Source organism: Myotis daubentonii, chromosome 4 (genome assembly GCF_963259705.1).
Source record: "Myotis daubentonii chromosome 4, mMyoDau2.1, whole genome shotgun sequence".
NCBI classification, from domain to species: Eukaryota; Metazoa; Chordata; class Mammalia; order Chiroptera; family Vespertilionidae; genus Myotis; species Myotis daubentonii.
In genome coordinates, this window is record NC_081843.1 from 24,701,741 (window position 1) to 24,714,147 (window position 12,407).

The window sequence follows — 12,407 nt, forward strand, 5'->3', positions numbered from 1 at the left end:
ACACGTTATTTTAACTTACGGACGTGCATTTATTTGCCAGAATTCTGACTGAGGGCTAGGACCTTCACTTTGGGGAAGGCTTTAATGAATGGAGTTCACTTCATCTTTGTTGCATAAAGCACAAAACCATTGTACATTGTCTACAATTTCCATTTTTGGTGGAAGAAAAACTTTAAGACACTTGAAAAGCAATCTGAGTTTTTAAATCCTAGATTTTACAATTTTTCCCCAAATCTTTTACAGTTATTAACTGCCCTAATTTGACAGTGATTTTTTTTAATGATTTACCTTTCTCAAATTGTTCCAAAAATTTTGTACAGGTTTCTATGAAGTATTTTATTTTTTTATTGTTCTTACATTTTTTAAAAAATCTTTATTGTTGAAAGTATTAATAATCATTCTATTTTTGAACTTTGTCTTTCCTCATAACATCTAATTATATTATGTATTGGCATTAGCAATCCTGACAGATAGGAACTATTTTGTGGACAATCATGGTTTTGGTGAGCATATAAATCAACTGGTGGAAAGATAAGTGCAGTGACCCATGATCAGCATGAGTTGGAACTGTACAGGTCTACTTATATGTGATTTTTTCAATGAATGCTATAAATGTATTTTGTCTTCCTTAAAATTTTCTTAGTATCATTTTACTCTAGCTTACTTTATTCTGAGAATACTGTGACTAATACATATAACATATAAAATATGTGTTAATCGGCTATTTAAGTTATCACTAAGGCTGGTCAACAGTAGGCTATTAGTAGTTAAGTTATATGTAGATTTTTGACTGTGGGGGGAGTCAACACACCAGACCCCCGAGGTGTTCAGGGGTCCGCTCCACTCAGATGTGCCGCAGAGTAGTTTATCGGCCTCGGGCTTGCAGTGAGCTTTGGGCTTCAACAAGGACATTTTACCTACAAAATGAAGAACATCAGTTAATCCTGAGAATACTTATGGGGACTTTCATTAAAAGACCTTCTGTATAATTTAAGAGGCAAGCAACTTTCAACTCTAAATTTTGCATTAACACTTCATCATTATGTTTAATCAATTATAAACATTATTTAGAACAATGTAATAAAATGTTAGTGAGAGTTATGAGAAACACAAGTAATTGACCGAATTATGCAAATGAACAAGTTATGATGTTTATAATAGTTTCACAACTTCATTTATTTGTAAATAGATGAGCTGATGCTTTTATATGACCATTAATTACTATGTACAGTAATTGAATGTTCTAACAGACACAGGGTTATTTATGTATGCAGAAATAAACCCAAATTCTTAATTATGATGATTGACTCTGTGACACACGGGGATCAATACAAGAATGTGATTTGAAGCTCTTCTCATTGACTCCTGCAGAGAAGTTTATATCCTAAAATACAGATTTCTAAGATACAGTGTATCTCCTTCTAGGAACTGACTTTCCAATGAAGCCAAATCTAAAACAGTGAACTTCTTGAGCCATGGACCACATCTGTCTTGTTCACCCTCTGTATCCCTGATACCTAATAAATGTGAATATGCCGCTCTTGCCATTAATGAACAACAGCAGTACCCCACTTTTTGCTTAAGTTCATGTTTATGTGAGTCAATGGGCATCCATATTGTATAGGCAGTATAAAGCTATCCAGGACTAAAAATATAAAATATGTACCGGAGCGGTCTTAAAAAGTCATTTTCTTTTTCCATAAATATGTTGAGAACACATCAATATGTTTAAACCAATTTAACTTAAATTAGTTGGCCTGAAATAGCATTGTGGAATAGAGATAGTAATTCAAGTAATGGTTTAAACTGTGTTTCTTCTTTTAGAAACATTTGCAGAGCCATCCCTGCAGGCCACTCAGATGAAGTTGAAAAGAGCTCGCCTAGCTGATGATCTGAATGAAAAGATTGCTCAGAGACCTGGTCCTATGGAGCTGGTGGAGAAAAACATCCTGCCTGTAGACTCCAGTGTTAAGGAAGCAATTATAGGCAAGACTTTAAAAATTTATTCTGGGAGAAAAAAAGCTTGGCACTTTTAGAGAAAACAGATTTACTTTTAAAGGCCAGCACCAATCATAGGTGTTGTTTTCTAGTGGGTTAGACATTAACACCTGCACTGATTCCATGATGATTATTAGAGTCGTCCCTCAGCATCCAAGGCAGCTTGGTTCCAGGACCCCCCATGGATACCAAAATCCTTGGATGCTCGAGTCCTGTATATAAATGCCATTCGCATTTAACCTCCCTACCATCCTCCCATACACTTCAAATCACTTCTAGATCCCTAATGCCATGTTAATGCTATGTAAATAATTGTTAAACTATATTGCTTGGGAATAATGGCAAGAAAAAGTCTGTACATGTTCACTACAGAGGCAGTCATCTTAGGCCTAACTGTGTAGCACATGTCAGCAACAACGTAACGTTTGGGGAACTATTTTTGATCTGGAGTTGTTTGAATCTGAGGATGCAGAACCCACAGATACGGAGGGCTAACTGTATATTAGATACTGTTAAGAATGGCATCTCTTACCAGTAACACAGAGATTCTCCTTACATTCTAGGTTTAAGTCTTTAAGTTCTGATTTCTTTATCACATTGTCTAAGTTAGACTTATTGTACTATACTGTTTAGTTTATATTGTTCTGTTTAAAATTTTTACAAAGTTCTTATTATTTTTGTTCTCTTTACTTTTAAGAAAGATAAAGAAAAATAGCTTGTTCTGTGTTATTCAGCAAGGTAAATAGAGATGAGTATATATGTATTCATTATGAATGGTGGTATTTTGTCCATCTTATCTCACTTTTATCATACTTTGTTACTAACGTTTCCACTTTTTTCTGGTATAAAATTTAGCATGAAAAATAAATTCCAGAATAATGCCACTTATTCAGGGAGCAAATTTTTTTTTTTTTTTTTTTTTGGTTAATCCTCACCTGAGGATATTTTTCCATTGGTTTTTAAAGAGAGTGGAAGGGATGGGGAGAGACAGAGAGAAACATCAATGTTAGAGAGACACATCGATTGGTTGCCTCCTACACGTAGCAGACCAGGGCCAGGGATCGAGCCTGCAACCTAGGCACATGCCCTTGACAGGAATCAAAACCTGGCACCCTTCAGTCCATAGGTTAACACTCTATCCACTGAGCCAAACCGGCTAGGGCTCAGCAAGCAACTTTTTAAAGTTAATATTCTACTTGAAAACTATGATAGTTTCCATTACTCAAGGGGCCTTTCTGTTTTGCATTAGTATGAATTTCAATCTTAGGCCATTCGTAGTCCATAATTCGAAGTAGTACAATCAGCTATGATTCCTTTTAATACCAAGGAAACGGGCTCCCAAAAGCAAGGTATCTGTATAGCGGGGCCACTCCATGAAGTGGGACTTAACACGATACCCAGTCACCAGCCCCATTTTCCCTATTGCCTCTTAATGCTTTGTAATAGTTGGATTCAATATCAGGATCCAAATAAGGTCCACATGTTCCCTTTGGCTGATACACCTCTTAAGTCTTAATCTTTTACATGGGCCTTCCTCCTCCTTTCATTTCTTACTACAGTGGGGCTTGACTTACGAGTTTAATTCGTTCCGTGACGGAGCTCGTAACTCAAATGACTCGTATGTCAAATCAACAGTGAACGAGTGAGAGACGTGATGCTGGGCTGATGTTGTGGCGTTCACTGTGACGTTTGCTGCGCCAACTAGCGGTGGGGTATCTGAAGCTGGCTCGTAACCCGAATTTTAGCTCGCAACTCAAAGCAAAAAATCAGCCGAGAGACGGCTCATATCTCGAAAAACTCGTTAGTCGGGACACTCGTAAGTTAAGGCCCCACTGTATTTATTTGTTGCTGAATGTGGTGGTTTTATCTGTGGCATCTCCACATTCTGATTTTACTGGATGCATTTGCATCCACAGGTGTCATTAAAAACTTTCTGTCTCCTGTACTTCCTATAACTGGCAGTTGGATTCAAAGGCTTGACTAGATTCAGGTTTGATTTCCCCCCCCAAGTACTTAAAGTAGGTAGTGGCGGGAAGTACATGATGTTCTTTTTTTTTTTTTTTTTATAACCAGATTCCTAAGTTCTTAGAAAAAAAACAATATTCTCTTCCTTCTTCATTTTAAGTTTGGTATTCCAAGGCAAAAATCAGTTACAAATCATTTCTTTCTTTAGGCGTTGGGAAGGAAGGCTATCCCCAAACTCAGGGAGATTTCTCATTTGACGAAGACAGTAGTGATGCTTTGTCTCCAGACCAGCCCGCCAGCCAGGAGTCGCAGGGCTCGGCCGCATCCCCAAGTGAGCCAAGAGTTAGTGAGTCACCATCTCCTGTGACTGCAAACACTCCAGCCCAGGTATCATCCTTCTTGTTTTTACCCCTAAATAGAGAAAGTACCTTGCTTTTTTGTATATCAAGTATATATCTTGTATTTTACATATCAGTACATTCTCACCAGAAGAAAAGTCTGAAAATGTGGAGAAATATCTGTTCACCTGTAATCTAACCACTGTTAACATTTTTCAGTAGATTCTTGCATTTTATTTCTTTTCTATACACACATTTTTATTTTACAGTTTGTAACTCTTAAAATTTTTCACATAACTTTTATTTAGATATAATTCATATATCATAAAGTCCACCTTTTTTTTTACCGCCTTAACCATTTTATTTTTTATTTTATTGGTTTTACAGAGGAAGGGAGAGCGAGAGAGAGATAGAAACCTCAACAATGAGAGAGAATCATTGATCGATGAGAGAGAATCATTGATCGGCTGCCTCCTGCACTCCCCCTATGGGGGATCGAGCCCACAACCCACGCATGTGCCTTTCACCAGAATCAAACCGGGGCCCTTCAGTCCACAGGCTGACACTCTTTCCACTGAGCCAAACCAACTAGGGCACCACCTTCACCATTTTAAAGTGTACAGTTCAGTAATGTTAAATATACTCACATTGTTGTGCAACAGATTGCCAGAATGTTTTTGTCTTGCAAAACTGAAACTATACCCAGTAAACAACTCTCAGTTCCTCCTCCCCCCAGGCCCTAGCAACCACCGTTCAGTTTCTGTCTTTATGAATCTGACTGCTTTAGATATTTCATATTAGTAGAATCATACAGTATTTATCTTTTTGTGACTGTCTTATTTCACTTAATATAACGTCCTCAAGGTTCACCCATATTGTAGTATGTGACAGAATCTCCTTTATTTTTAAGGCTGAATAATACTCCATTGTATGGATTTACATTTTTTTTTATCCATTTGTCAGTGGACACTGGGTGGTCCCACCTCTTGACTTTTGTGAATAATGGTGCTGTGTACATGGGTGTGGAAATCTTGTTTTCTAGACTTGTTTTCAATTCTTTTGGGCATATACCCAGAAGTGAAATTGCTGGATTATATGGTCATTCTATTTTTAATTTGTTAGGGAAGCTGCATATTGGTCTCCATAGTGGCTGTACCATTTCATATTCAGCAGTGCACAAGGATTCCAATTATCCACATCCTTGCTGACACTTGTTAATTTATGTTCTTGTAATAGTAGCCATGCCAGTGGTGTGAGGTGATACCTCCCTGTGCTTTTGATTTGCATTTCTTTAATGATTAGTGATGTTGAGCATCTTTTCATATGCTTGTTGGCTATTTCTATATTATCTTTGGAGAAATGTTTGTTAAAGTCTTTTGCCCATTTTTTAATCAGGTTATTTGTTTTTCTATTTTTGAGTTGTAAGAGTTCTTCATATATTTTGGATATTAACCTCTTATCAGATATATGATTTGCAAATATTTTCTCCCATTCCATGTGTCACTTCTTCACTCTGTTGATAGTGTCCTTTAATGCAAAGAAGTTTTTAAGTTTGATATAGTCCCTTGTCAATAAATATATATCACTTTTTATTGCCAAATAGTATTCACTTGAACTGAATTATTGCATCTCTTTTAACCAGTTTCCATTGTTGGTTATTTGGACTTATTTCCTGTTTTTCACTCATACACACAATAAGAGCCCCTGTTGTATTCTCACATATTTGCTACACCCTGGTGTGTTTTTTTAATACATACACTGTTGAGCACTTATTTCATTATTTCTCTGAATAATTACCAGATATGGAAATGAACTTGAACCTTTTGTTGGACAAAAGATATGATAATTGCTTTCCAGGAAGGTAATACAGATTTCCAGTCACTATGTGTTTACCACAAGTAGGTAATACCATTACCTTAAGTCTTGCACACTATTTGGATATTTGACTGTTTTAATTGACTCCTTGATTTTTGTTAGATTGAATTCATTTGTTCAACAATAATTTTTTTTAACCATCCAAAGTGAGTTTATTCAAAACTGCAACAGTAATGAGAGCATTCAATTAATAAGATATGCTTTTTGAATTTTCCTTGTGCTTTACACTGTGACTAGAAGGGAAAGTAAATTGCTAACCATTCTTTTTTTTTTAATTAAATCTTTATTATTCAGATTATTACAGTTGTTCCTCTTTTTTCCCCCAATAGCTCCCCTCCACCCGGTTCCCACCCTCTGCCCTTACCCGCCCCTCCCCCCCACCATCCTCATCCATAGTTGTACAATTTTTGTCCAGTTTCTTCCTGCACTCCACACACCCCTTTCCCCCCTGAGAATAGTCAGTCCACTCCCTTTCTATGCCCCTGATTCTATTATATTCACCAGTTTATTCTGTTCATCAGATTATTTATTCACTTGATTTTTAGATTCACTTGTTGATAGATGTGTATTTGTTGTCCATAATTTGTATCTTTACTTTTTCTTCTTCTTCCTCTTCTTAAAGGATACCTTTCAGCATTTCATATAATACTGGTTTGGTGGTGGTGAACTCCTTTAGCTTTTTCTTATCTGTGAAGCTCTTTATCTGACCTTCAATTCTGAATGATAGCTTTGCTGGGTAAAGTCATCTTGGTTGTAGGTTCTTGCTATTCATCACTTTGAATAATTCTTGCCACTCCCTTCTGGCCTGCATAGTTTCTGTTGAGAAATCAACTGACAGTCGTATGGGTACTCCCTTGTAGGTAACTGCCTTTTTTTCTCTTGCTGCTTTTAAGATTCTCTCTTTGTCTTTTGTTCTTGGCATTTTAATTATGATGTGTCTTGGTGTGGTCCTCTTTGGATTCCTTTTGTTTGGGGTTCTCTGCACTTCCTGGACTTGTAAGTCTATTTCTTTCACCAGGTAGGGGAAGTTTTCTGTCATTATTTCTTCAAATAGGTTTTCAATATCTTGTTCTCTCTCTTCTTCTGGCACCCCTATAATTCGGATGTTGGTATGCTTGAAGCTGTCCCAGAGGCTCCTTACACTATCTTCGTATTTTTGGATTATTTTTTCATTTTGCTTTTCCGGTTGGGTGTTTTTTGCTTCTTCGTATTTCAAATCTTTGACTTGATTCTTGCGATCCTCTAGTCTGCTGTTGGAACTCTGTATAATATTCTTTATTTGAGTCAGTGTATGCTTAATTTCTAGTTTGTCCTTTTTCATTACCTCGAGGGTCTCACTAGATTTCTTGAGGGTCTCACTAAATTTATTGGTGGTTTCTAGAAAATTCTTGAAAAACCTTAGAAGTGTGGTTTTGAACTCTATATCCAGTAGTTTGCTTTCCTCCATTTCTGTCATTTGTGACCTGTTTCTTTGTCTCCGCATTTTTTATGCTTCCCTGTGTTGATAGAGTGGCTTTCTGTGCTAGGTGTCCTATAGGGCCCAGTGGCTCAGCCACCACTCTTGATGCACCCCTTTGTGGGCTTTGTGCACAGTCTTGTTATAGTTAAGCCTTGACTGTTGTAGGTATCACTGGGAGGAATTGACCTCCAGGCCAATTGGCTGTGAGAATCAGCTGTGTCTGCAGGGGGAGAACTTCTGTGCTGGAGACAACCTTATGGGGCAAGACTTGCTTCAGTAGGGCTTTAGTGCTCATTGAATCTGCCCCCTGAGTGTGTCCCTTATGGATCTGAGGAGTTATAATCTGGATGGTCCCACTCTGACCACTGGGTACACTGGCCCTTGGATCTCTAAGGAGGTGCTAATTTAGCCTCTGCCTGAGGCTACCCAGCAGGAGCTATGGAGAGATCTGCAGATTCCTCTTCTTTGTTTGGGGTTTGGAGTTGCCCAGATGAGGCCTAGCTGTGAAGCAGTGCAAGCTGCTGTGGGGCCTTGGGCCTTCTTTTGGAAGTTCTGGGTCTCTCTGACCCAGCTGCAGTTTGTTAGGTAATTTTCAGATTGCAAAGGGCCAGGCCTTTCATATGCAAAAGCCTCTGCACACAGCTTGGGTGGAGCGGGGTTCTCAGGGGGTCAACAGGGCGGAGCAAGCAGCTATGGCTGCTCCTCAATCCTACCCTAAGAGGCCCCATGTCTCAGTGTCCCAGTAATCGCTGCACCTCTGAGAGAAAGCCGCCCTCAAGTTCTGCCCAATGCCAGACAGTCCAGTTGCTCCCCGCATGAGTGGAAATTCTACAACTAGAAGGAAAGAGAAAAGCACACTGAGTCTCAGAGGAGGTGTGGAAGTAAAGTTCAGAGGTACGCAGGCGCACGTGGAAAGGGCTGGCAACTGAGGACATGGTTGTCTTTTTCAATTGGGAGGGATTCTCAAGCTCCCAACTGCTCTGAACTCCAGTTCTGGGTGAGTTGTAGAATTTCCACTCAGCCAGCCTTCCTATGGTTCTGGATGATGTCCATTTTGTCTTTTAGTTGTATTTTTGAAGTAGTTGTGTGAGGCAGCAATTTCCGGTGTTTACCTATGCCACCATCTTGGTTTCTCCTGTTCAACAATTATATATTGAGCACCTTTTATGTGTCAGATTGTATTAGGAACTGAAAATCTAGTGCATGCAAAAGAATCTAAAATATTTTTTATAATTGCATTGGAAATACACATTTCTTATTTTTCAGTGGGTGTTCATGTTTCTTTTGGTTTTATAAGAACTCCTATACTGTATATAATTTGTTGTTCTCTCCTTATGGTTGTCAATTGATGGTTATTAACACCAATTCACCCACATTAGGAATCCCCAATTTGGTGTGTATTGAAGAAGGAAGCTTTATTCAGTGCAAAACAGCTCAACTGTGATACAGCTTGGCTGTGAAAACAGCATAGCTGTAAGGCAGCCCTGAGGCCAGGCCTCTCTCTGGGTAGACAGCTCTGCTCTGGTCCTCACTGATCTACTCTGCACTCTGATAAGACATCTTTGTTTTAGCTCAGCCAGGGAAATGCAGTGTTCAGTGAAAAAGGAAAGTATACTCTCAGAGCCAGAGGGTAGCTGGCTTATATGGACAGAAGTCACCACCCCTTTGCCCTGATTGGTCTGTCTTCATGCAAATGAGGACTCCAAATCCTCGCATTTTGATTGGTTCAAAAGGCACTGTCCTAATTGATCAGAATAGAACCACTCTGGTTGGTCAGAGCTGCACAACTCAGATTAGGTGGAGAAAGACTCAGTCCTATTGGTTGAAGTAGGATTCCCGGAATTCCTTTATAAGGGCTGGCTTAGATGGCAGAAACACCGTACAGGCTGGCAGGTCAGTGCAGGATTCTCTATAAAGAGCAGTTTGCATGAAAGGCCCCTGTTAAAAATGGCTGTTGGGCTTTGGGGGGTTTTTTGTGTTTTTTTAAATAACTGAAGTTTTTTATTTCATGTACAAGAGATAGCATTCTGCGGTAAGGGAGATGTCTTAAGTGACCCATTCATGGAAGTTTACCTGGTCCAATTTAATGAAGTCTATATCCTTCATGTACTGACTGAAACACTGGGGGCACATATCGAGGCCATATTTCCAGATCAGACCATGTAGATTTGAGCAGACATGGCAAGAATGAGAATCCTGGCTGAATCTTCTCCGATGGCTCCAATAGAGTTGCTGGTTACCCATCTTGCTTTCTTTGAAGTAACAGGCAAAAGGCTAGGCTCGGGGGGGGGTTGGGGGGGGTGGTTAAAGTCAAAATTATTGAGCTACTTAATGGGATTAGTCAAGTTCAGTAGAAAATGTCCTTGTTAAAATCTAACATCATAGAAATTTTTTAGTTGGAAAGGAATTTAACAGTTATCTGCCTTAATTCTTATACCAGGGGAGGCCTGGGTTCAGAGAAGTATGGAAGTTTGGAGATTAAAAATATTTGCATATTTTCTTACAGCATTTCTTCTCTTTCATGAATATCTGTTTGTCTTTCAGCATTATTTTCTTCCTTGTACTAATTACTATAATCTGAACTATATTAATTTCTTTGTTATTGTGTCTATGCCTCTAAATAAAATGTGAAAGTGTGAGCCTATGACAGTGATGGCGAACCTATGACACACGTGTCAGAGGTGACACGCAAACTCATTTTTTTGGTTGATTTTTCTTTGTTAAATGGCATTTAAATATATAAAATAAACATCAAAAAATATGTCTTTGTTTTACTATGGTTGCAAATATCAAAAAATTTCTGCATGTGACATGGCACCAGAGTTAAGTTAGGGTTTTTCAAAATGCTGACACGCCGAGCTCAAAAGGTTCGCCATCACTGCCTTAGATCATTCTTGAACTTAAACAGTTTTTATAACATGCTTTAGTGTTGCTGCGACACCATTTCTGCCTGCTGTGTGCAGACCATTAACAGTCTGCTCTTTATCTGTTAACTGAGCCTGTGGGCAGATACCCACTTTCGAGTATGGTACACTCCCTACTTACACATTCAAGTAAAAGAACCCAGAATCAGAGCTGGCTCACTGCAACTTTTCTTGTTATGTAATTTCTGTACCATATGCCTTGAGGCCTTCTTAAATTTTATGAAGGCTTGTGTGTCCTTCATAAAATTCCCTTGCAGTATTTATAAGTAAGGAATCTGACAAAGATTCTTATTATTTATACTTTTATTCATGTAATTAAAGAAGTATCTCTCTGTTAACTGTGTATATTGTTTTGGCAAATTTTGTATTTTATTTTCACTGTTATCTAGTGTTGTTTATAGAACTTATCCAGGCATCTCAGTTGATATATAAAAAATATATTTATCTCCCTAAATATAATTCCTTTCACATTATAGTAGTTCAAGGGGAAAGTACCTATGTGAAAACACTGCTTCTCATTAGACATGAAGTTTCCAACAGGCAGGGATGTCCCGTCATTTTATCTTAGTAACTTCATACTGAACACACAGGAACCAACACAAGCAGTGCTTACTGCCTTAATAAATGAAAAATCCTAGGAGATGATCTCTGCAATATACTTTTTCCTGCTTTAAAATTACCATTGTACCTCACCCCCCCCCCAAGTCAGTCTCATTACTAATATTAAAATAGTCCTTATAGGGCAAAGATAATAAAAGAGCAACATAAATGTCTTATATTTCAGATATTCTTGAGATTCTTAGTTTTTAATGGGAACTGTGGAAGAGTTTGATGGTGACTTTAGTTGCTATAGACCAGTGATCGTTCAACTGCCTGTAGGGAAAGACTGGTGTGTGTTTGTTTTTTATATAGTTTGTATAATTTCCAAAGCATTGTGGACTAATTTTCTTGTAAAATACAATGAAAGTAGTGGAGTGACATCAGATTTCCCTTAGTCATCCTATACTTGTCACAGGCAGGTAACAAAGGTCCGCAGACCATACTTAGAGTAGCACTGCATAGCATTCACTTTGCTTCTTGTTTACTTGAACCAGTGTTTTACATATGTTGCCTAATCATTTAATCCTGCACATTTAATCCTATGGCTTAAATGAATTTTTCTAGTTTTCCTGTTCATTTTTTGAAATGTATGCTGTTACTGATTTTTAGAGAGAAAGGAAAGGAGAGGGAGAGAGAGAGAGAAACATCAACGTTGATTGCCTGCTTCCTGCATACCCCCTGCTGGGAATCCAGCCTGCAATCCAGACATGTGACCTGTGCCCAGGAATCGAACCATTGACCTCCTCATGCAAAGGTCGACGCTCAACCACTGAGCCACACCGCCTGGGTTCCCTGTTCATTTTTTTAAAAACACTTGGCCTAATATAAAGTTCAAGGCCAGCGTAGGGAATTTCTTTTAGATTCTTTAAAAGTTTTATTACGATAATTAGTTGAGAGAAAATTAAGCTCAAGATTTCTTAATGCTTTGCTTTATTCCAAAATGTCTTTTGACTATAGTCTCCTTCATTCTTTTCAGAACACAGATACCAGAGGATTAAGTCCTACAGCAAAGTATTCAAATAGAAGAAACATTCCCTACCAAAAAATTTAACTCATAATATCTAAGTAACGAACAGATTTTCCAAGCACTTCTCTTGAAACCCCGGTGCTGAAATGCTAATAACCTTGCAATGTGGACAGTATAGTACACCAACACGTTTTTCCTTTAAGATGTAGGTTTTAACAGTGAAAACAGTTATTGAATACTAGAGGCCCGATGTATGAAATTCATGCAAGGGGCTCGGCCCT

At 38.3% G+C, this 12,407-nt stretch overlaps 2 protein-coding genes across 9 annotated transcripts in view; one reads left to right on the forward strand and one right to left on the reverse strand.

Moving 5' to 3' along the window:
* The window catches only part of MRTFB (myocardin related transcription factor B), a 198,197-nt gene that overhangs the window by 146,550 nt on the left and 39,240 nt on the right, over positions 1-12,407 (forward strand). For 7 of the 8 annotated variants that reach the window (XR_009452560.1, XM_059693213.1, XM_059693212.1 and 4 more), the window contains 2 exons: positions 1,825-1,986; positions 4,172-4,350. Coding sequence is in view for 7 of the 8 variants with exons in the window: in XM_059693213.1 (XP_059549196.1) it covers positions 1,825-1,986; positions 4,172-4,350 (341 nt within the window). In the remaining variant the exon portion in view is untranslated. The remainder of the gene's footprint in view (positions 1-1,824; positions 1,987-4,171; positions 4,351-12,407) is intronic. The other variant, XM_059693216.1, reaches the window with a different exon arrangement.
* On the reverse strand, positions 8,464-9,905 carry LOC132232487 (small ribosomal subunit protein uS14-like). Its single transcript, XM_059691894.1, has 2 exons — positions 9,709-9,905; positions 8,464-8,469 (listed from the first exon to the last, which is right to left on the reverse strand). The coding sequence occupies exons 1-2, from the start codon at positions 9,877-9,879 to the stop codon at positions 8,464-8,466; spliced, it is 177 nt and encodes a 58-aa protein (XP_059547877.1). The 5' UTR covers positions 9,880-9,905.